Below are 23,373 nucleotides of genomic sequence, written 5' to 3'. Positions count from 1 at the left end.
TCCTGAGCCGCCCAGGAACCGGGAAGCAGCGGCAGGGAGGGATGGAACCATCAGAAAAGAGGGAACCTGCTGAGGTCAGGGCACTCACAGCCTTCTGGATGCGCAGAGATGCTTGGCGAGAGTCTCCCCTTCCTACGGGAGGGAAATCGCACCTGGAAATGTCCCAACCTCCTCTGCCCTGCTTTCCACAGCCGAGGCCAAGTCAGGAGAAGACTCGAGTGGGTGCAAAAGGTGCCTTCAGCCCCCACCGCGGCTTCTGCCACATCCCCCAGCTGGAAAAGGCCCAGCCCGGCCTAAACCGGGATGGTTTTGGCGGAGCCGGTTCTGTTCCAACTCCGCGCACTCGTTTCAAGCAGCGAGAGTTAAAACCCGCCCGAGCCGCTGCCGGGCCCCTTAAGCCGGGTTATTAACACCTCTAATCGCTGCTCCGGGGGCAATTTCCCGCTGGATGCGGCGGCCCTGCCTGCGGGGCTCCGCTAGCCCGGATTAGATCGTTCCGGCCGAGCAATTAGGCCGCGCTCAGCCCAGCAAAGCGCGGCAGCAATTATGCGCATCCTATTAACACGGACAGGGCTGGCGCTATTTATAGCGACACGGGAAACTGCCCGGCGGGGTTTTTGTCCCCCAGTTCCCTCTCTTTAAATGATTTTTCCCCAGGTCTCCACGGTCCGTTGGGCTGGTTTTAGGCGCGGCCAGCTGGGGGCTTTGGAGGGGGGCACTCCGCGGTGCGACGCTGTTATTTCCTCTGATAATGAAGCCGCGTCCGGCAGCTGCGGGGGCTCTGCCAGCGGGAAAATCCCGCTCTGTCCTCACCCCTAAAACCTCTTCCCATTCCAGCTGTGAATCCCTACGGAAGTCAGTGCGCGGAGGGTGCAGTGGGAGAGGTGATCCCGAGCGGAGCCCCGGGGGCTGGAGCGCATCCCGTGCGTGGCTCCTCAGCCTTTGTCACCCCAAAGGAGGGAGTGGGGCCAGCGCGGAGCCCCCCGGGATGGCGGAGGGGTTCAGCCGATGGATGGGTGGGCATTGGGGCGCGGGGTGTGGCGGGGGCGGTCCCGGTCCCGCTCTCGGATCCTCTGGGGCGGCTTTGGGGTTCCGGGAATGGATGGGGAAGGCACCGGCAGCAGGTGCGGAGGGGGGATCTCGGTGCGGGGCGGCTGCCGGGGGTGGCTGAGAGGCTCCGGGAATGGGTGGGGGAGGCACCGGCAGCAGCTGCGGCAGAGCGGGGTCCCGGTCCTGGCTCCGGTACCGGCCGGGCGGGGCCCCGCTGCCCAGCACGCCGTGGATGGGATGCCCCATCCCGGTGCGGATCCCCTGCCCGGGATGTGGTCCCGGTGGGGCGCTGGGGTCCCGGTGCGGGTGGGATGCCGGTCCGCTGATGCCGGTGCGGATCGGGGCGCGGATCCGCTGCACAGGTCCCGGTGCGGGTCCGCTGATGCCGGTGCGGATCGGGTGCGGGTGCGGCGCCCGGGTCTCGGCGTGCGGGGGCTGCGGGTCCCGCCCTGCCCGCGGTACCGGTGCCGGTAGGATGCGGAGCGGCTGCCCGGGATGCCGGTGCCGATAGAATGCGGGTCCCTGCCCCCGGTGCCGATAGGATGCGAGTCCCTGCCCCCGGTCCCGGTAGGATGCGGATCCCTGCCCGCAGTGCCGGTGCCGGTAGGATGCAGATCCCTGCCCCCGGTGCCGGTAGGATGCAGATCCCCACCCCCGGTGCCGGTAGGATGCGGATCCCCTGTCCGGGATGCCGGTGCCGGTAGGATGCGGGTCCCTGCCCCCCGGTGCCGGTGCCGGTGCGGGCGCTGCCGCCGCTGCCGGGGAGGCGGGCGGGAGGCGGGCCGGTGACTCATGGCTTCCCAACGGCGGCGGCTCCTCCCCGCGGCCGCCGGCCCCGCGCAGCCCCCGGCACATGGGCCGCGGCTCCGGCAGCGCGGAGCTGGCCATGGCCGCACCGCCCGCCCGCTGCCCCGACTGCCCGGGGCCGGAGCGGGGGGGCGGCGGCGCGACCTCCGCCGTGCCACACCTCGGCATTGCGGTGAACGAGGGGGACGTGCTGCCCGGGGCGCTGCGGATCGTGCGGCGGCTGAGACCCGCCTGGGACCCGGCCACGGTGAAGACCAAGGTACGGGGGAGAGCCTGAGCCGGCACCCCGCGAACCGGCGGCCGCTCGCACCGGGGATCGCCCGCTGGGGCTGCGGAGCCCGGCCGGGGGGCGGGTATGGGGTTATAGGGTCTGTCTGAGGCGGCTGCGGTGCTCGCCCCGGCGGGGAGTGGGGGCAGCTCAAGGGGGGCTGAGGGGCTCAGCCTGGGCGCTATGGGGTCTGTCCTAGGGGGATTGTGGGGCTCAGCCTGGGCGCTATGGGGTCTGTCCTAGGGGGGTTCTGGGGCTCAGCCTGGGCGCTATGGGGTCTGTCCTAGGGGCGTTGTGGGGCTCAGCCTGGGCGCTATGGGGTCTGTCCTAGGGGGATTGTGGGGCTCAGCCTGGGCGCTATGGGGTCTGTCCTAGAGGGGTTGTGGGGCTCAGCCTGGGCGCTATGGGGTCTGTCCTAGGGGCGTTGTGGGGCTCAGCCTGGGCGCTATGGGGTCTGTCCTAGCGGGGTTGTGGGGCTCAGCCTGGGGGCTATAGGGGGGCTGTGGGGTTGAACCCGGGGGGCTCCCGGGTCTGTTCGAGGGGGAATGTGGGGCTCACCCAAGGGGCGCCGTGGGGTCACTCCGTGGGGGCTGTAGGGTTCATCATGGGGGGCTGTAGGACTTGCCCCACAGGATGTGACACCCCGTACCCCCACCCCTGGGTCTCCCCTTTGTGCCCAGAGCATGACCGGGGCTTCATCAGCTGTGCAAAGGCATGACACCCCCATGGCACCCCCCCCACGAGGTTTAGGGACCCCTGGAGTGGTCACCGAGCGGTGGCTGTGGGTACAAAAGTGTCCCCAGGCCGGCTGCCGAGGAGTGCCCGCAGGAGCGGCCGCTGCCGGGAGCCGCTCCTGTTTGGGATATTTGTTGGCTCCCACATTTCCCTGACTGCGTGGGCTGAGCCCCGGTTCAGGTGGGAGCTGGACACCAGTCCCGGGCTCCTGGCACGGGACAGGGCTCGGCTGTGCGGGGCTGCCAGGGCTTTGCTGGGAGAGCTGGGCTGGCGTGGGAATCGCTGCAGCCTGGGCTGGGCTGACACAGGCTGGTGGCGCCGGTGCCCTCGGCTGTGCCCTGGCGCTGGGCACCGGAGCGTGGAGGGGCTGGGACTGCGTGCCCTTAAACGTCTGCACGTGAGCGAGTGTCCCCTCCGAAGGCACACGCTTCCCGTCATTAAAAATGTATTAATAGCCAAGTGTAATTAAATACAAGAAGCTGCAGGAAAAGCCATCTGAAAGGGCAGATGGCAGCGGGCAGGAAGCTGGGAGTTGGAGTTTGCCGGGGCAGGAAATGTCTCGCTCTGCTCGCAGAGCTCGGTGGTTGTGGAGGGACCCCGGCGCTGCCGTATCCAGGATCCGCAGGGGTCAGTGTTCCACAGCAGCTCGGGTGTGCGGGCGTGTGTTTTTAATTAAAAAAAAAAAAAAGAAAGAAAAAGAAAGAAAAACACTCAGGAGTTGAGGGAAAACCCTCCCGTTGTGTTTCCCTCGGTTGCTTTCCCTCCTCCCGCGTTTCCCCTCGCAGGAGCCGCTCGGGATGGGATGGAGCGGGCCAGGGGCCTCAGCTGGTTCCCATTAGCGATCCCATTCCTTGCCCGGTGCCCTGGAGCTCTGCCCCGTTCCCAGCACCTCGCGGGGGCTGTACCAGGCTGTGCCAGTGGCTTGGGAAAATCTCCCGGAGCTCAGGAACGTGGCAAGAAGGATCTGGGAGCTCGGGCTGCCCTGCCCTGCGCTCCCAGTTGTGCCCAATTCCCAGAGCTCCTGATCCTCATCCCTGAGGAATGTCTGTGCAGCTGAGCCAGCCCCCCACACTCCCAGGGAAGCACAAACTCCTCCATCCATCCACCCATCCATCCATCCATCCATCCATGGATTTCATCTGTCCATCCATCCATCCATCCATAGATTCCATCCATCCATCCATAGATTCCATCCATCCATCCATGGATTCCATTCATCCATCCATGGATTCCATCCATCCATCCATCCATGGATTCCATCCATCCATGGATTTCATCCATCCCTCCATCCATCCATCCATCCATGGATTTCATCCATCCATCCATCCATCCATGGATTCCATTCATCCATCCATCCATCCATCCATCCATCCATCCATCCATCCATCCATCCCTCCCTCCCTCCATCCATCCCTCCATCCATGGATTTCATCCATCCATCATCCATCCATCCATCCATCCATCCATCCATCCATCCATCCATCCATCCATCCATCTCTCAACCAGAGATAACAGCGGCAGCGCCACGGAGCCACAGCCGTGCGGGGTTGCTGTGCAGGTTTGGATGTTTTTAGCCCGGATTTGGTGACAAGATTGCCCTGCTGGTGGCCAGCCCAGGCTGGGGGTGCTGAGGCAGCAGCTCGGTGCTGTTTTGGGAATGCTGTGGGGATCTCCTGGCAGTGAAGCACCAGCAGTTGGATTTTGCCGCCTCACCCCAGCGCTTTGGCACAGGACTCGCTTTGCGTTTAATCCCTGCAAAGTTCACCGAGTGTCACTCCTCCCCTCTGTCCCTGCTGCCACCCGGCTGCAGGAGGGAAGGATTTGGGGTGGCTGCAGCCTGGGCCCACAGGGAACAGCACCGGGCATCCCCAGGCAGCCACTGCCACCCTTGGGAGCCACCCCCAGAGGCAGCGAGTCCCTGCAGGTCACCCAGGAGCCACGTGTGCGTCTCCAGAGTCGGTGGCCTGGAATTCAGGGGGGGATAAGGCTCAATAATCCCATTAAACCTGCTGGAAAGGGCTGCCTGGGCTGTGGGGCAGCAAAACAAAGCAGCACCGAGGATTTCACTCCATGTGGAGCTGCTCACCTGCAGCTGACCCATGTGCGGCCCATGGTGACACCTGCACGGACAGGATGTGACACCTCTGCTGCCTGAATTTCCAACCTCTGGGGCCTGGCAGGACAAGAGGAGGAAAGAGCTGAGCACCAGGGTGAACCCAGATTATCAGCTCGGGGAAAAGCAGCTTGAGAAGGCTCTGCTGCAGCTGAGGGGGCAGCACCCCCGAGGATGGGGCAGCAGCCTCGCCCTGCTCCCCCCAAATCCAGCTGTGGAATGGGGGAGTCAGCCCTGTCTGGCTTGGAGGGTCTCATTCCAGTGCCTGGAGTCTCCCCTGGGAGGCTGCTTGGGGAGCCCTATATATAGGAACCCTATAGGGGAGCGTGGGTTGCTGAGTGGGATGTCTAAAATTATCCGTCCCATCCCTGAGCTGCACGGCTGCCGGAGCAGGAGCCCTCTCCCCCCTCCTGCTCCAGCTCCTCGATCCCACAGGAGTGAGGGAATCATTCCCATGGGGAGCCACGGCACCCCAGAGTGCCCAGTTTGGAGCTGGCACTATGGGGGGCAGTGGGACAGGGGTTTCTTGTGGGGTGACAGAGCCCCAAACCCCCTCAGTACCCTGGGAGTGGCCAAATCCTGGTGGGATGAGGGAATCATTCCCAGGGCAGGCACGGAGTGCCCAGCTTGGAGATGAACATCCCACAGTGTGGGGGGCAATGGGGCAGGGAATTCCTGTGGGGTGATAGAGCCCTAAACCCCCTCAGTGCCCTGGAAGTGGCCAAAATCCCAGCGGGATGAGGGAATCATTCCCAGGGGGAGCAGCAGCACTCTGGAGCTGGCACGGGGACAATGGGACAGGGAATTCCTGTGGGTGACAGAGCCCTAAACCCCCTCAGTGCCCTGGAAGAGCCCAAAATCCCAGCGGGATGAGGGAATCATTCCCATGGGGACCTGCAGCACTCTGGATCTGGCACGGGCACAATGGGACAGGGAATTCCTGTGGGTGACACGTCCCCAAACCCCCTCAGTGCCCTGGAAGAGCCCAAAATCCCAGTGGGATGAGGGAATCATTCCCAGGGGGAGCTGCAGCACCCCGGTGTGCCCAGCTTGGAGCTGGCACGGGGACAATTTCCTGTGGGGTGACACATCCCTAAATCCCCTCGGGTGCCGCAGAGATGCCCAAAATCCCGGCGGGATGAAGGAATCCTGCCCAGGGGGAGCCACAGCACCCCAAAACTGGCACGGGGACAATGGGACAGGGATTTCCTGTGCGGTGACAGGTCCCCAAACCCCCTCGGGTGCCCCGGAGGTGCCCAAATCCCGGCGGGACGGGGCGCGGACCCCGGCGCGGGCGGCAGCAGCAGCCCCGGCATGTGCGCGGGCAGGCGGCCAAGGCGGAGCTCGGGGAGAACAAAACTCCCTTTCCATCTGCGGGGAGCCATCAGAGCGGTGACACGAGATGTCCCCAGCAGCGACATCCCCGCCTATCAGCGCCCCGGCCCGCGGGGAGGCTCGGAGGAGGGCACGGGGGGTGGTGTTTGCTCCGGCCTTGTTTTCAGCCTCGTTGCGTGGTTTATTTATTTATTGGTTTTTTGAATTTCGTGCCAATTGACGCTGATTTGCCCCCCACATCCTCTCCCCCCTTGGGGAGACATTCCCGGGGCTGCTCCCGTGCCAAGTGTGCTGGTGGCACATCTGGCCTGAGCTGCTCCTGAGATATCCCTGAGCTGTTCCAGGTGAAATTAGCAGGATTTCCACCCAAACCACCCCCTCTGCCTGCAGAGCTGTTCCTGAGCTGTTCCTGAGCTGTTCTAGGTGAAATTAGCAGGATTTCCACCTAAACCACCCCTTCTGCCTGTTCGTGAGATATCCCTGAGCTGTTCTAGGTGAAATCAGCAGGATTTTCACCCAAACCACTACCTCTGCCTGTAGAAGTGTTCCCGAGCTGTTCCTGAGCTGTTCCTGGTGAAATTAGCAGGATTTTTACCCAAACCACCACCTCTGCCTGCAGAGGTGTTCCTGAGATATCCCTGAACTGTTCCAGGTGAAAAATAAGAGGATTTCCACACAAACCACCCCTTCTGCATGCAGAGCTGTTCCTGAGCTGTTCCAGGTGAAATTAGTAAGATTTCCACCCAAACCACCCCTTCTGCCTGCAGAGGTGTCTCTGAGATATTCCTGAGCTGTTCCAGGTGAAATTAGCCAGATTTCCACCCAAACCACCCCTTCTGCATGCAGAGGTCTTCCTGAGCTGTTCCAGGTGAAAAATGAGAGGATTTTCACCCAATCCAGCCCTTCTGCCAGCAGACCCCTGAACCTCGGTCCTCCCAAACTCATCTCACTCCCCCCAGGAGCTTTCCTGGCTGTGTCTCCTCGCTCCTTTTCCTCATTTTTTGCCATTTCCACGAGGTTTTCCCGCCGGGCTGGGAAGCAGACGTGGGGGTTCCCTTATTCCCAGCCCCACCCGGGTGTCACCCCCGCGGTGTCTGTCCCCTCCCAGCTCTTCACTGATGGCATCACCAACAAGCTGGTGGCCTGCTACACGGACGAGGGCATGGCGGACGCGCTGCTGGTGCGGGTGTACGGCAGGAAAACCGAGCTGCTGGTGGACAGGGAGACGGAGCTGAGGAATTTCCAGGTGCTCCGAGCCCATGGATGCGCCCCCGACCTCTACTGCGCCTTCCAGAACGGGCTCTGCTACCAATTCCTGCCAGGAATCGCGCTGGGACCCGACCACGTGAGGGATCCCCACATTTTCAGGTGCGTGGGGCGTCCTGAGGGGATCCCCCTTACCAGTTTTTTTCCCCAGTTTTCTGGGGGTTTGTTCTGAGTTTTCAGCTCTTCCCTGACTGTCATGGGTGGGGGTCACTGGTGTGCCCAGTCCTGGGGTAAATGGGGGTTGAGGGGTGAATGGGTCAAACTGCAGCCAGAGTTGTCAAAATTACCAAATTTCTGGTTTTTATCAGGTTTTGGTGAAGAGAGGTTTCCTGGGAAGTTGGAATTAAGGTTCTCTGGGAAGCTGGAATTAAAGTTTCCTGGGAAGTTGGAATTAAGGTTCTCTGGGAGGTTGGAATTAAAGTTTACTGGGAAGTTGGAATTAAGGTTTCCTGGGAAGCTGGAATTCCTTGGGAAGCAGAGTTTAGGGCTGAATTTACCCTGAAAATGGCAATTCTGAAATGCCTCAGAGGCCGATCCCTAGCATGGAATGAGGGCTCAGCTGTGCTAACCCAAACTGCAGCCAGAGTTATCAAAATTACCAAATTTCTGGTTTTTATCAGGTTTTGGTGAAGAGAGGTTTCCTGGGAAGTTGGAATTAAGGTTTCCTGGGAAGTTGGAATCAAGGTTCTCTGGGAAGTTGGAATTAAATTTTACTGTGAAGCTGGAATTAAGGTTTCCTGGGAATCTGGAATTAAGGTTTACTGGGCTGGAATTAAAGTTTCCTAGGAAGCTGGAATTAAAGTTTCCTGGGTAGCTGGAATCAAGGTTTCCTGGGAAGCTGGAATTCCTTGGGAAGCAGAGTTTAGGGCTGAATTTACCCTGAAAATGGCAATTTTGAAACGCTTCAGAGGCCGATCCCTGGCACGGAATGAGGGCTCAGCTGTGCTAACCCCGTGTTTTAAGCAGGATTTTCAGAGAATCCCCCTGAAGACACCCCCAAAGCTCTTTGGGGGATTTGGCAGGGGGGATTTTGAGGATTTGGGACCACCCCTGACCCCTCTGCTGTGCTCCATGCCAGGCTGGTGGCCCGGGAGATGGCCCGAGTCCACGCCATCCACGCCAACGGGAGCCTCCCCAGGCCCATCCTGTGGCAGAAGCTGCACAAATACCTCATCCTGGTGAAGACAGAGCTCAGCCCAAAGGTATCCAACGCCAGGTAAAGGCAGAGGGATCCCACAGAGCCAGGCTCTGCCTCGGGCACCCCCTGCCCACCCTCTGGGGCCCAGGTTCCCAGGTAAAGCCTCTGCAGGGATTCGGGGCTGGATTTGGGGCTGGATCCCTCTCAGAGCCCCTGGAGCAGCTCCAAGCCCTTCCTGCTGCCAGTTTGGGGGGGATTTCAGCTTTTTTGGAGCTGTGGGATGTGTCTGTGCAGGATCCAGCTGGAGCCACAGCCTCCCACTGCTGGAACAATCCTCCTCCTGGGAATTTAAGCCTAGAATAAGCCCCGAGCTCAAGCCCTGCTGAGCTGACAATTAACCCCAGAAATCAAACCACTCAATTCTCACTCCCAGCCAGCCCATCCCGCTTTTTTGGGGCGGCTGGTTGGGCCCGGCAGGTGGGAGCTGGGGTGTCTGGGAAGGGCTGGGGCAGCCCCAAGGGGCGCAGGAGGTGAACGAACCCCGGGCAGGGCAATCATTAACCCGCGGCAGGAGCCAGCCGGGCTCTTCTCAGCACCCGCCGGGCCAGGGCCAGACTTTACCCACCCTGCGCCTTCCTCGCGGCCAATTAGGCAATCATTAACGAGCTCTCTTCTTGGAAGCTCTCCTGAGGTTACCGCCGGGCTGCCAGAGTCCAAAACATCCCCGGGGGCTCTGCCGGATGCTCGGGGAGCGAGCGCTGGGTGGATTTGGGGGGCGGGCGTGGGGGTTTTTGGGGACAAGGGATGCGCTGAGGCTGAGGTGGGGTGGGTGCCAAACCCAAAAACAGCCTTTGTGTCATTAGTGGGGTCCTTTGTAAGGCAAGGGAGGGAAAGTCTGGGAAATTCTGCCCCTGAGCCCCCAGGGAAGCGCTGAAAGCCAGGGAAGAGCAATTCAGCCCCTGAGCCCCAAGGAAAGCGCTGGAAACTGGGGAAATTCTGCTCCTGTAGCCCTAGAGAAGCGCTGGAAGCCAGGGAAGAGCAATTCTGCCCCTAGAGCAGCAGCGATGCCACCCTGTCCCTTTTGTCCCCTCTGAGAGCAGCAGCGATGCCACCCTGTCCCTTTTGTCCCTTCTGAGAGCAGCAGCGATGCCACCCTGTCCCTTTTGTCCCCTCCAACAGCAGCAGCGATGCCACCCTGTCCCTTTTGTCCCCTTCCAAGTGCAGCAGCGATGCCACCCTGTCCCTTTTGTCCCCTTCCAAGTGCAGCAGCGATGCCACCCTGTCCCTTTTGTCCCCCCCAAGAGCAGCAGCGATGCCACCCTGTCCCTTTTGTCCCCTCTGAGAGCAGCAGCGATGCCACCCCGTCCCTTTTGTCCCCTCTGAGAGCAGCAGCGATGCCACCCCGTCCCTTTTGTCCCCTCCAACAGCAGCAGTGATGCCACTCTGTCCCTTTTGTCCCCCCACCCAAGAGCAGCAGCGGTGCCACCCTGTCCCTTTTGTCCCCTCTGAGAGCATCAGCGATGCCACCCTGTCCCTTTTGTCCCCTCTGAGAGCAGCAGCGGTGCCACCCTGTCCCTTTTGTCCCCTCGAGAGCAGCAGCGATGCCACCCTGTCCCTTTTGTCCCCCCACCCGAGAGCAGCAGCGATGCCACCCTGTCCCTTTTGTCCCTTCTGAGAGCATCAGCGATGCCACCCTGTCCCTTTTGTCCCCTCTGAGAGCATCAGCGATGCCACCCTGTCCCTTTTGTCCCCTCTGAGAGCAGCAGCGATGCCACCCTGTCCCTTTTGTCCCCTCTGAGAGCATCAGCGATGCCACCCTGTCCCTTTTGTCCCCTCGGGCAGCCTCCCGCGGGACGTGCCCAGCCCCGAGGCGCTGGAGCAGGAGCTGGCCTGGATGCAGGAGACGCTGTCGCAGCTGGGCTCCCCCGTGGTGCTGTGCCACAACGACCTCCTGTGCAAGAACATCATCTACGACAGGACACGAGGTCTGTCCCTCAGGGGGTGGCAGCAGTCACAGAATGATCCTGTCCTGGTGCTGTTATTGAGGAGCTCTGGGTGTCAGGGGTACAGACCCAAATCTGGCTCCGACATGGGCTCGGGATGAACACATTTTTGTACTTTTATCCTTATATAAATACATATTAATTGTTAAACTTATATTGTTCTGTTGGATACATTGATCTCATCCAAGCCTGGGTTCTTGTAATTTCCATCAAACCCCCCAAATGTCGTTTCTCATCATTTTTGTTGCAGTTAAGCAATAATTATATCTAATTACCAATCAATCATTGCAATTAGCAATAATTATATCCAATTACCAATCAATCATTGCATTTAACAACCATATAATTTATCATATTTAAGATAACTATGATAAACATTATCATATTTACAAATATTATAATGAATATAAATATAATAAATTTGTAAATATGATAATATAATTAAAATATAATATATTTATATTTATTTAAATATTATGTTATATTTCTAAATTTTATAATAAATATAAATATAATAAATTTATACATATGATAGTACAATGAAAATATAATATATATGTTTATATTGATTTAAATAATGTTATAATATTTATAAATATTATAATGAGTATAACTATAATAAATTTGTAAATATGATAATATAATGAAAACATAATATGTTTATATTTACTTAAATCTTATGTTATCATATTTATAAATATTATTATAGATATAAATATAATAAATTTATAAATATGATAATATAATGGAAATATTTCTAATATAATATTTGTAAATATGATAATATAGATGTCATCATATTTATCATATATAATTTATCATATCATATAGTAATTTCATTTATCATAGTCATTAAATTATTATACAGCTGCAGTTTCACATGATCCAGTAAAACCTAACATTTTCCCAGGGCCTACCAGACCCAACCTTTCTTTCCAACTGCCCTGAATATCCCACGATTTTGGAACCATTTTATCCCTGAGGTGCTGCCACCACCCCTGTCCCCACCGCTGACAGTTTTTGTCCCCGCAGAGCGCGTGCGCTTCATCGACTACGAGTACACGGGCTACAACTACCAGGCCTTCGACATCGGCAACCACTTCAACGAGTTCGCAGGTGGGGAGCACCCAGGGGCCCCCAAAGTCCTCCCATCCCCGGCCTGGGGTGTCCCCATTACTGGGATGGAGGAGGGAGTCATGCCCAGTCCCATACTGGGAAATGGGGTGTTCCTGTTACTGGGAATTCCATGTCCCATACTGGGAAATGGGGTGTTCCTGTTACTGGGAATTCCATGTCCCATACTGGGAAATTGGGTGTTCCTATTACTGGGATGGAGGAGGGAGTCATCCCCAGTCCCATACTGGGAAATGGGGTGTTCCTGTTACTGGGAATTCCATGTCCCATACTGGGAAATTGGGTGTTCCTGTTACTGGGATGGAGGAGGGAGTCATCCCCAATTTCATACTGGGAAATGGGGTGGTGTTTCTATTTCTGGGAATTCCATGTCCCATACTGGGAAATGGGGTGTTCCTATTACTGGGAATTCCATGTCCCATACTGGGAAATTGGGTGTTCCTGTTACTGGGAATTCCATGTCCCATACTGGGAAATGGGGTGTTCCTGTTACTGGGATGGAGGAGGGAGTTGAATCCCCAGTCTTGGGGTGGGAAATGGGGTCTCTTCATCCCTGGGATGGAGAAGGGAGGTTTTTCCTATTATTGGGGGTGAAGGAGGGAGTTTTATTCCCAGTCCCATACTGGGAAATGGGGCTGACCCCAGGGATGGAAGATGGAAATGTATCCCCAGTCCTGGGGTGGAAAATGAGCCTGGCTTGGGGTCTCCCCATCCCTGGGATGGAGGAGGGAGTTGTATGCCCAGTCCCATACTGGGAAATGGGGTATTTCTGTTATTGGGATGGAGGAAAGAGTTTTATCCCAGACTTGGGGTGGGAAATGGGGTCCCTGTGTCCCCCCAGGTGTGAAGGAGGTGGATTACGGCCTCTACCCCAGCAAGGAGACGCAGCTGCACTGGCTGCACTCCTACCTGCAGGCCTACAAGGAGCTCACCCAGGGCCACCCAGGTGACAGCCAGGTGTCCCAGGAGGAGCTGGAGACCCTCTACGTGCAAGTGAACAAGTTCTCCTTGGTGAGTGAGGAGGAGGAAGGAGCCGGCCTTGCTCCAGGGCTGAAAACACAACCCAGGGGACAAGGGAGTGAGGGATTTCTCCTCTGCTCTTGGCCTTCCAGCTGGTGCCAGCTTGAGGGCTTGGGGACATCGGGGACAGGCTGTGCCACGGGGCCTGGCAGTGTCTCAGGGACACCGAGCTCCTGGGCAAAGTCACAGGGGTGTGCTGGGGACAGCTGTGCCCGACAGGGTGGCCTTGGGCAGCCCTTCAGAGGGGTCAGGCACGGCTGGAGTGAGGAAATCCTCTGTGCTGACTGCCAGCGGGCGGCCCCAGCCGGTTTTCTGGAAATTTCGGGTGAAACATTCTCTGTTTTCCCGGCTGCAGCTGCCGGGAGGGCAGCGCAGGGGTGGAACCCCATGTTCAGCACCCTCCCTGCTGCTGCCATCCCTCGCTCCAGCTCCAGCCAGGAGCAGCCTCTGGAGGGCACAAAAACCCCGCCGTGGGTCCATGTCCTGTCCTTGTCACAGCCCTGGGGATTGGGGCACGGGGGTTTCTGTCCCCGTGGCTGTTCCCTGATCCTTGCTCTGCCCCTTGCAGGCGTCCCATTTCCTCTGGGCCTGCTGGGGCCTGATCCAGGATAAATATTCCACCATAGACTTTAATTTCTTACGGTGAGTGCACACGGGCTGCTCCCAGGGAAATGGGTGGAGAGGGAGGAGCCCAGAGAGGGTCATGGGGAGGGTCCCGGGGAGGATCTTGGCAATTCCTGGGGAGAATCCTGGAAATCCCTGGGAGAATCCCCGGGGCAGTCCTGGGGAGGATTTTAGCAATCCCTGGGGAGAATCCTGGGGAGGATCCCAGGGAAGATCCTGGGGAAGATCCCAATGGTGCTTGGGGAGGATCCCAGCAGTCCCTGGAGAGGATCCTGGGGAAGATCCTGGTAATCCCTGGGGAGGATCTTGGGGAGGATCTTAGGGAGGATCCTGGCAGTCCCCAGGGAGAATCCTGGTGGTCCCTGGGGAAGATGCCAGGGAGGATCCCAGGGAAGATTCCAAGGATCCTGGGGAGGATCCTGGGGAGGATCCTGGGGAAGATCCCAGTACTACCTGGGGATGATCCCAGGGAAGATCCTGGTGGTCCCTGGGAAGGATCCGGGGAAGATCTCAGCTGTCCCTGGGGAGTATCTTGGCAGTGCCAGGGGACACGAGTGTCTCAGAGCCATCCCTCCTCTCTCCCTCTCTTTACAGATATGCAAAGTTAAGGTTTAAACAGTACTTCAAGATGAAGCCGGTGGTCACAGCCCTGCAGGTCCCCAAGTAGGGGCCACCCCGAGCTCTCCTGTCCTGGCCGTGCCCTCGCGCCCCCCTCGCCCCTCGCCCAGCCCGGCCGCGGTGCCAAGGGGGACAAGAGGAGCCCTGCCCCGGCCACCACCGCTCCCAGGAGAGCCTGGCCACCCCCAAGACTGGACCATGAGATGCTGGAGAGGACCAGGGCCCCGGCGAGGCCCCAGCCCATGCCAGGAAGCCTCACCACCGCCTTAATGCCAAGCCCCGCGCGGCCCCGGTGCCCGGCAGGTCCGTGCCCCGCTGGCACTGCTGCTGCTGCTGCTGCTGCTGCTGCTGCTGCTGCCTGGCACTGCCCCCTCCCTGCACTGCCCCGAGGGGCACACGGGGTCACCCCGGCTGCTCAGGGCCCCCAGAGCTGCCCCACTTTGGTCACTTTGACTGCCCCACTGTCCCCTCCTGCCCTGCTGGGTGCCACCCCCAAAGCAGCGCTGTCCCAGGTCCCTGCTGACCCCAGGCATGGGGCTCTTGTCCCTTTGGGGTGGCAGCTGCGGGCAGAGGGGCAGAGCCAGCCGTGAGCCCCTGGCACCAGTGGGGTGCTGCTGGTGGGCACTGGGTGCCCGTCCCCTCTGCAGGGTGTCCCCACAGCTGCCCCTGCCTGTCCCCACTGTCCCCTTGGCTTGGTGGCTTCCCCCCTGCCCTCAGCTCTGCCCCCAGGGTCAGGGGGGTCTGGGGACATGCAGGGGGGTCTGTCCTGCCTGTCCCTATCCCTGTCCTGCTCCCTTGGCTGTGTCCCCACCCCTGGCAGGAGGTGGCACGGAGCTGCCTCGCTCCGGGACCGGGCACAGCTTCACCCCTGCCCTGCTGAGCCCCATCCAGCTCCTTGCAGCAATCAGGGCCCTGTGCCCCACCTCGGCTGTGGGGACAAGGTGACTGTCCCTTCTCCAGGCACAGGGACCTCCTGTGCCCCACCCCTGGCTGTGGGGACAAGGTGATTGTCCCTTCTCCGGCCACAGGGATGTCCCCCAGAGCCCTGTGCTCCCCTGGCTGTGGGGACAAGGTGCCCTGTGGGGACAGGGTGACTGTCCCTTCTCCGGGCACAGGGACCTCCCCCAGGTGGCCCCAGGGCTGCTGGCACATCCGTGTTTGTTTCCGTGGGAAATAAAAGCTGCTGGTAGCTGGAATTTGGGGCTGGTGGATCTGGGGCTGGAGCAGGGGCAGCTCCCTCCCGGGCTCTGGGGGTGCTCCTGTCCCTTCTGTACCCTGAGATGTCCCCATCCAACCCAGGCCCCACTCTCTGCTCCAAAAAGTCACTTTTATTGTGCCAAGGGCCAGGGGGAGGAACGATTGTAAACAGGGATGTGAAATATACAGGTTAAGTTACTCGTTGTCTTATTAACAAAATAAAGCTCTATCTATATTTACAATCTTTAAAAAACAAAACGAAACAACAACAAAATAAAAAGAAAAAGAAATGGAAGAGAGACACAGGAAGAGCTGCAGCTGTGGGGAGGGGACACATCTGCTTCCAGTCCCTCTGCAGCACAGCCTGGTCCAGCCCTGGAGCTGGGACCCCTCCCCAGGGACCCCTTTCCATCCCCAGGGACCCCTGTCCCACCTCAGGGACCCCTGTCCCTCCCCAGGGAGTTGGGAATAAATAAAGCACTGACAAAGGGCAGGGGAGCAGGGAGGGGCTGGCTGGGCAGGGCAGGGGCTGGCGGGATGTCCCCTGGGATAAGGGATGTCCCCACGGCAGTGTCCCCATGACAGTGTCCCCACGGCAGTGTCCCCAGCACTGGAATGCTGGTGCTGCTGAGATTCGGATCCCCCGCCCGGCTTGGGGACAAAGGGACAGAGGGACAAGGGGACAGAGGGACGAGGGGACAGAGGCCGGTGCCCACTTTGTGCAGCCTCAAGCCCGGGTGGCCACGGTGTCCCCAGCACTGTCACTGTCCCCACGGTGTCCCTGTTCCCGCGGTGTCCCCAGCACAGTGACAGTCCCGGCGGTGTCCCCACGGTGTCCCTGTTCCCGCGGTGTCCCCAGCACAGTGACGGTCCCGGTGGTGTCCCCACGGTGTCCCCAGCGCTGTCGCTGTCCCCGCGCTGCGCCAGGCTCGGGGCTGTTCCCGGCTCTGCCACACGGAGGTGCCGCAGCCCCGCGCACAGAGGGCCAGCGGGGACACGGCCGGGGAGAGAGCGGCTGAGCACGGGGGGGACACGGCACACACACCTGGGCACTGCCACACACCTGGGCATGGCACACACACCTGGGCATGGCACACACACCTGGACACAGCACACACCTGGGCATGGCACACACATCTGGGCATGGCACACACACCTGGACACAGCACACACCTGGGCATGGCACACACACCTGGGCACTGCCACACACCTGGACATGGCACACACTCCTGGACACCCCTAACTCTCACCTGGACACCGCCATGCCCAGCCACACCCCAGCCCCTGAACAGGTTCTGACCACACCAAGCTCATTTTTTCTCATCATTCCTTTCCCTCACGGCCGTTCCTTCTCCCTCCCTCTCACCCCACGGGGCTCAGGTGCAGCCCGGCCTGCAGGGCCAGGTGCCCGGGGACAGGCGGGCACGTCCCCCCCGAGGAGGGGCTGGCAGGGCAGGAACAGCCCCTGCTTTATTCCCAAACTGGGCCAGAGCTGCCGGCAGCACAAAGGGCCCCGAGGAGCCCTTGGCTGGAGCCGGGGCCAGGCTGGAGCTAAAATTGGCTCGGTGGGAATTGGCTGGCAGGCGCCAAAGAGCGAGCGGGAAGCGCGGCAGGGAGGTCACACCAGGTTAGAGGAGGGACCAGTGTGTCCCTGTCCTGTGTCCCCACCTCATGTCCCTGTCCTGTGTCCCCACCTCATGTCCCCTGTCTGTGTCCCCACCTCATGTTCCCACCCCGTGCCCAGCAGTGCAGCAGGTGAGGTTCTCCAGGACCCGCTGCAGGTGCTGCAGGGCTGGAGATGCTCTGGAGGTGCCCTCCAGCCCGAGAGCCTCAGGTCCCCTCAGGGGTGACAGCGCAGCAGCCACAGCATCACCAAATCTCCAGGCTCGCTGGCCTCAGCTCCACGTGCCACCAAAGCAAGGCCAAGCCAGTCCTTGCCACCCAAAATCCCAGGTGCCCACCCTCGTGGGACCCTTCTACAGGTGGGCAGCTCCCCTGTGGCCGAGTGCCACCGCAGCAGGACACGCCCAGAGGTGGCAGCCAGCCCTGCCACCCCCTCCTCTGTCCCCCTGTGCCCCTCAGTCCGTCAGCACCACCAGCTCGCCGTCACTCTTGTCCTCGCCCTCCGAGTCCTCATCCTCGCTGTAGCGGTACATGTCCCCCTCGGGCACCGAGTGCCCGTCGTCCCCGGCGTCGCCGTCCTTGAGGCTGCGGGTGTTGACGATGACGGGCATGGTGGGGTCCACGCCGCGGGGCAGGTAATGCTCCAGGAGGGGCGGGGGCAGCTGCACGCCCACCGGCCGTGGGTACAGCACGTCCGAAGAGCTGGGGGGCACCTGGCTGCCCTGCGGCCTGGGGGACACGGGGGGCGGGCGCTCAGAGGGGCAGACAGGGCTCAGGGGTCTGCTTCCCTTGGCTGCCCCAAGGGGGGAATCTGTGCGGGGCAGGTGGGCACCAACCCCATGGGCACAAGGTGGGCATGCGCCCATGGTGACCAGGTGAGGCCCCACCCCATGGGCACCAGGTGGGCACAAACCCCATGGGCACCAGGTGAGCCCCCACGCATGGTGACCAGGTGAGGCCCCACCCATGTCAACAGCTGGGCACACACCCAGTTCACCAGGTGAGCCCCCCCCCCCAGCACCACCCCTCCAAGCCCATGGGGCGGGGCACACAGGGTGTCCCTTACCAATCCCTCCTTATCAATCCCCCTTACCAATCCCCCTAATCAATCCCCTTACCAATTACCCTATCAAGTAGTCCTGCCTGGTGTCCTGGCACCAGTTCCTCATCAATTCCCCCTTATCAATCCCCCTAATCAATGCCCCTTATCAATCTCCTCTTACTAATCCCCCCTAACCAATCCCCCCTTACCAATCCCCTTTACCAATCCCCTGTTACCACCCCCTGTTACCACTCCCCTTATCAATCCCCTTATCAATTACCCTATCAAGTAGCCCTGCCTGGCGTCCTGGCGCCGGTTCCTCATCAGTGCCTTGTACTCTCCCACGCGCAGCCGCTTGCCCTCCACGATGCAGGTGCGCTTGGGCCGTGGTTTGTATTTGTAGTCCGGGTACTTCTCCAGGTGCTGCCGGCTCAGCCGTGCCTGCTCCTCGTAGTAGGGCTGCTTCTCCTGGTTGGACATGGATTTCCAGCGGGATCCTGCGTGGGGAAAGGAGGAGAGCGTCCTCACAGCCTGCCTGAGCGAGGAGATCAGGGGTGAACCCATCCCAAGGTTGATTGGTGCTGTTGGTTGGTTAATTAATGGTGTTAATTAATGGCATTGCTCGTGGGAATGGTGCCTGGATTTACAGCGGTGCTGGTGGGAGCCATGTGCCACAGCTGGTTCTGCTGGCATATCAGGAACAGCTTCCCTGAATTTCCCTGGGCATTTCCAGGGATTCATCTCCTCATTCCCAGACCTTCCCTCCTGGGAGTCATCTCCTCATTCCCTGACCTTCTCCAGGAACCTCCAGGGATTCATTCCCTGACCTTCCCTAGTGTATTCATCCCCTCATTCCCTGACCTTCTCTCCAGGATTCATCCCCTCATTCCCTGACCTTCCCCAGGTCAGGGAGGTCCCTCCATTGAGATTCAGAGGGGATCCCCCATCCCCAGACCTTGTTCCCATCCCTCCATGGGATGCAGAGTGGGTCCTGCCCCAGGATCTTGTGGGGGGATGCAGAGGGGATCCCCTGCCCCAGGATCTCATTCCCATCCCTCCATGGAGATGCAGAGTGGATCCCCCATCCCCAGATCTCGTTCCCATCCCTCCAGTGGCTGCAGAGGAGCTCCTGCCCCAGGATCTCACCCAGGATCTTGCTGATGCTGGAGTTGTGCATGTCTGGGAACGCCTGCAGGATCTTCCTGCGCTCGTCCTTGGCCCACACCATGAAGGCGTTCATGGGCCGCTTGATGTGGTTGTTGTTCCTGGACTCCGGGAAGTGCCGGGAGCCTGTGGGGAGATGCAGGATGAGGGCAGGAGCCAGAGGACAGAGCCACCCTGGGGTCACCACCGTGCTCCTGGCCACCCTCACCGTCCATCTCGCAGCTCAGCAGAGCCTCGTCCAGCCGGTGGCCGGGGGTCTCCTCCATCCTCTCCTTCACCGGGGAGGAGTCAATCCCGACGGGCTCCTGCCGGACAGAGGGGTCAGGAGCCAGCCCCCAGCCTGGGGACAGCTGTGGCTGGTGATGCTGGGGTGGCAGAGGGGACGGTGACCACACGGAGTGACCCTCACCTTGCGGTAGGGGCTGCTCAGGGACCCCTCCATGGCGGCGCCGTGGCCGTGCAGCAGCTGCCGCGCGTCGTGGATGGCTTTGGTGATGGCATCGCCCTCTCCCAGGAAACCTGGCAGGACACGGGCACCCGTCAGTGCCAGTGGGCACTCTGCTGACCAGTCACAGCACCCCGTGGGCACCCATCAGTGCCAGTGGTCACTCTGCTGACCACTCACACACCCACCACTCATCAGTGCCAGTGGGCACCCTGCTGACCACTCACAGCACCCCGTGGGCACCCGTCAGTGCCAGTGGTCACCTCACCGACCACTCACACCACCCACCCTTAGGGGCACCCATCAGTGCCAATGGTCACCCCACTGACCACTCACAGCACCCACCCCTAAGGGCACCTGTCAGTGCCAGTGGTCACCCCACTGACCACCCAACCCACCCCTATGGGCACCTGTCAGTGGTCACTCTGCTGACCACTCAACCCACCCCTATGGGCACCCATCAGTGCCAGTGGCCACCCCACTGACCACTCAACCCTACGGGCACCCATCAGTGCCAGTGGCCACCCCACTGACCATTCAACCCCTATGGGCACCCATCAATCCCAGTGGTCACCCCACACCACTGACCCCACCCTGCCCATGCCCCAGGTGGTGGCACAGCCCAGGGTGACAGGGCTGTCCCTTGTGTCCCCACCCAGCGGGAGGTTGGAGGGGCTGCTCTGCAGCTCCCTGCTGGCCCCGTGGCTCGGTGCCAGGGTCTGGCAGCTGCTCATCTTCAAACTGGGAGAACTGGAGGCGCTGGGCAGCTCGGAGCCTTTGGGTTTGGCCGTCAGGTTCAGCGGCTGCGAGGTCTCCTGAGGAGGAGGAGGAGGAGGGAGGGATGGGGGCTGAGGAGCTGCTGCCCCCAGAGCCCCAGCCCAGGGTTTGGGGGGGCTGTACCAGGGTTTTTGGGGTTGTACCAGGGGTTTTGGGGTTGTATTAGGGTTTGGGGGCTGTACCAAGGTTTGGAGGAGTTTTGGGGGCTATACCAGGGTTTGAAGGGGTTTTTGGGGCTGTGTGAGGGGTTGAAGGGGGTTTTGGGGCTGTAGCAGGGGTTTTGGGGCTGTACCAGGGTTTGGGGAGCTGTACCAGGGGGTTGAAGGGCATTTTTGGGGATGTATCAGAGTTTTGGTGCTATACCAGGGTTTGGAGGGGGTTTTGGGGCTGTACCAGGGTTTTTTGGGCTGTACCAGGATTTTGGGAGCTATACCAGAGTTTTTGGGGTTTTTGGGGCTGTACCAGGGTTTTTGGGAGCTCTACCCAGGTTTTTGGGGGCTGTACCAGGATTTCTGGGGAACTGTACCTGGTTTTCTTTGGGTTTTTGGGTTTTCTGGGGCCGTACCTGCATCTGGAGGTGTCCTGGGCCCGCGGGTCTCTTCAGCGTGGCAGGAGGAGGGCTGTGCAGGAGCTGCACCGGGTAATCCACTGCGGGAGCAGAGGGACAGCGCTTGGGGACAACAGGGACACGGCTGGGGGACAAGGCCACCCCGCAGGGCTGGGACAGCCCCGACTCACCCGGTTTGCAGGGGATGGGCTGGATGGGCAGTGCCAGCTGGGACTCGGGGGTGACCGGGAGGGGCTGGTGGCCGGGGGTGAAGGCGGGGATCATCACGTAGGGCATGTTGACCTGCTGGAGGGGACAGGGACACCAGATCAACGCTGCGGGGCAGTGCCACCCCCGGATGGGCACAGCAGGACACGGCGGCAGTCACAGGGACAGAGGTGTCCCCTGCCTTTACCTGGATCTGCTGCTGGAGGAGGTTGATCTTGTGCTGCTGCTGGATGAGCTGTTGCTGCTGCTTGGCGATCTGGGGAGGGGACAGTGGCATTGGTGACATCAAGAACCTGGCAGAACCCAGCCAGCTCCACAGAAAAAGGGTGGCAAGGGGTCCCCAGGGCTGCGGGAAGGGCAGGAGGAGGGGCTGAGCCACCTTGAGGGACACAAGGGCTGTGTGTGACACCCCAGGTGTGACAGCGGTGTCACCCCTGCCCTTGGGAGAGGAAAACCTGGTCTTCAAGGAGCAGGTGAGCACAGGCAGGAGGCACCTGGGGTGGTTTGTTCATCTCGAGGAGCTCAACCCCCATCTCCATCCACCCTTGGTCCTCCCAGCTCCAAGGGCTTTGGGACGGGAACACAAAACAGGGACCCCAAAGCCACTTGTGGTCCCGCGATCCCAAAGGGACCTACTCCTCTAACCAGGGAGATTGAAGACTTTGGGGTGTGAAATGCGAGGCAGAAAAGTCCTAAAGCCACCAGAGCCACCACTGGGTGAGCAGGGAATGTCAGACTGGGGAGGAATGGAAAGATCCCCACACGCTGACCCCAAAGGGACCCCGGAGGGGTGACAGCGCCCACCTGCTCCTGCTGCTGCCGTGCCAGCTCCATCTGCTGCTGCTGCTTCTCGAAGAGCATGGTGGCCATGTTCTTCTGCTCCGAGTGCGCCGTCAGCAGCTGGTCCCGCAGCGTGGACAGCTGGTTGATCATCACCAGCAGCTGCAGCTCCTTCTCTGCCAGGCTCTCCTGTGTTCCTGGGGGGAAAAAACCCGGCTGGATGAGGGTCAGGGGGTGGGGAGGGGGAGAGGGTCAGGCACGAGGTGGGCTGGAGGTGGTTTTGTTTAAGGAGTGTAATTCCCATTTCCGTTCACTGGGGAGATTGAAGAGTTTGGGGTGGGAAATGCGAGGCAGAGAAGTCCTAAAGCCAGCAGAGCCACCACTGAGTGAGCAGGAAATGTCAGACTGGGGAGGAATGGAAAGATCCACACATGCTGAACCCCACCCACCAAGCAGAGGCAGCAGAGATGCTCCCCTCCAAAAAAAAAAAAAAAAAAAAACAATTTAAAAATACGAAAAGTGGACATTTCCCCTCCTGCTTTGGCGCTCCCAGCTGGGATGCAGGAGGGAGCTTGGTGGAGGTGGATCCCACCTTTCACTTCCTTGGATTCAGCCGTGTTCCGACCCAGCAGCCGCTCCTTCCAGTCACTGGCCAGCAGCTTCTCGATAGTTGGCATCACTGGGGACAGGGACAGGGACAGGGAGGAGAGGACAGCCACATGAGCACATCCCAAGGCTCTGCAGCACGGCTCGGTCCATCCCACAGCTCTGGGGAAATCCCAAGGGGCGGGGAAGGGATCCCAAGAGGTCCCTTGGGAACATTTCCCACCTTCCTTCAGGTTCCTGTTGAAGTCCAGCTTCTCCTGGCCGCTCCCGGCCGGCTCGAAGGCGGAGCGCCGGGGCTCGGGGACATCCCCGGTGGGAGAGCGGGATTCCTGAGGGGCACAGGACGTCACTGCCACCCCCAGGGACACCCCCGGCAGGGGACATCCCCGCCTGGTGGGATGCTGGGAGCTGGAGCACGCTCTGCCAGGCACATTCCCTGAACCCCGTCTAGAGAGCAGCATGGAAATGCTGGAATTTCCCCCTGAGCTCCTCTTCCCCTCTGAGGGCAGAGCAGGGAGAGGGAGAACCCCAGGACAGTGGGAAAGGGAGGCTGAAGGGATGGGGAACACCTGGAGGGGGTTGTTGGGGGTTCCATGCCGAAGGTGAAGCCCTCAAAGCCCAGGCATGACCCCAGAGCAGCCCCAGGTTTGCCATGGGCAAAGCTGAGCTCTCGTTCCCGATTTTCCAGGTTTTTGGGGCTCAATCCTCAAGCAAACCAACCCTTCACACCCTGGGAGCTCTCGTTCCCGATTTTCCAGGTTTTTGGGTCTCAATCCTCAGGCAAACCAACCCTTCACACCCTGGGAGCTCTTGTTCCCACTTTTCCAGGTTTTTGGGGCTCAATCCTCAGGCA

The 23,373-nt window shown here is 60.1% G+C and overlaps 2 protein-coding genes across 19 annotated transcripts in view; one reads left to right on the top strand and one right to left on the bottom strand.

The window, feature by feature from the left end:
• The first annotated feature begins 1,056 nt into the window (after positions 1-1,056).
• On the top strand, positions 1,057-15,607 carry ETNK2 (ethanolamine kinase 2). Of its 3 annotated transcripts, none has more exons than XM_077190525.1 (8): positions 1,057-1,124; positions 7,417-7,676; positions 8,653-8,790; positions 10,555-10,697; positions 11,748-11,831; positions 12,691-12,860; positions 13,438-13,511; positions 14,088-15,607. In XM_077190525.1, exons 2-8 carry the CDS (start codon positions 7,471-7,473, stop codon positions 14,158-14,160), a joined length of 888 nt encoding a protein of 295 aa, XP_077046640.1. In that variant the 5' UTR covers positions 1,057-1,124; positions 7,417-7,470; the 3' UTR covers positions 14,161-15,607. The 3 variants fall into 3 exon arrangements, 2 of the variants coding, with proteins under 2 accessions (XP_077046640.1, XP_077046639.1); XM_077190524.1 differs by lacking the exon at positions 1,057-1,124 and adding an exon at positions 1,724-2,116; XR_013185173.1 differs by lacking the exons at positions 1,057-1,124; positions 14,088-15,607 and adding an exon at positions 1,724-2,116 and having other exon boundaries at positions 8,653-8,776.
• SOX13 (SRY-box transcription factor 13) overlaps positions 15,425-23,373 on the bottom strand; it is a 37,321-nt gene continuing 29,372 nt past the window's right edge. For 4 of the 16 annotated variants that reach the window (XM_077190520.1, XM_077190519.1, XM_077190518.1 and 1 more), the window contains 11 exons: positions 22,744-22,849; positions 22,507-22,593; positions 21,939-22,111; positions 21,322-21,390; positions 20,925-21,212; positions 20,238-20,397; positions 19,547-19,656; positions 19,346-19,442; positions 19,120-19,263; positions 18,254-18,470; positions 15,425-17,660 (listed from right to left, as the gene is read on the bottom strand). In XM_077190520.1, coding sequence (XP_077046635.1) covers positions 17,387-17,660; positions 18,254-18,470; positions 19,120-19,263; positions 19,346-19,442; positions 19,547-19,656; positions 20,238-20,397; positions 20,925-21,212; positions 21,322-21,390; positions 21,939-22,111; positions 22,507-22,593; positions 22,744-22,849 — 1,725 coding nt within the window. In that variant the 3' untranslated portion in view covers positions 15,425-17,386. The remainder of the gene's footprint in view (positions 17,661-18,253; positions 18,471-19,119; positions 19,264-19,345; positions 19,443-19,546; positions 19,657-20,237; positions 20,398-20,924; positions 21,213-21,321; positions 21,391-21,938; positions 22,112-22,506; positions 22,594-22,743; positions 22,850-23,373) is intronic. The other 12 variants (XR_013185166.1, XR_013185169.1, XR_013185164.1 and 9 more) reach the window with 12 other exon arrangements.

The sequence above is a fragment of the Agelaius phoeniceus genome, chromosome 25 (assembly GCF_051311805.1).
Source record: "Agelaius phoeniceus isolate bAgePho1 chromosome 25, bAgePho1.hap1, whole genome shotgun sequence".
NCBI classification, from domain to species: Eukaryota; Metazoa; Chordata; class Aves; order Passeriformes; family Icteridae; genus Agelaius; species Agelaius phoeniceus.
Note: the sequence above shows the minus strand (reverse complement) of the source record. Positions and strands in the feature narration are given on the sequence as shown.

What these genes read in the sequence shown, in the direction of transcription:
- ETNK2 (XM_077190524.1), top strand. Translation starts at nt 1,739, where the DNA reads ATGCCGGTGCCGGTAGGATGCGGGTCCCTGCCCCCCGGTGCCGGTGCC. An exon ending in CCAAAGGTATCCAACGCCAG is followed by an intron (nt 8,791 to 10,554) that starts GTAAAGGCAGAG and finishes CCCCTCGGGCAG; the next exon opens with CCTCCCGCGGGACGTGCCCA. An exon ending in AAGTGAACAAGTTCTCCTTG is followed by an intron (nt 12,861 to 13,437) that starts GTGAGTGAGGAG and finishes TGCCCCTTGCAG; the next exon opens with GCGTCCCATTTCCTCTGGGC.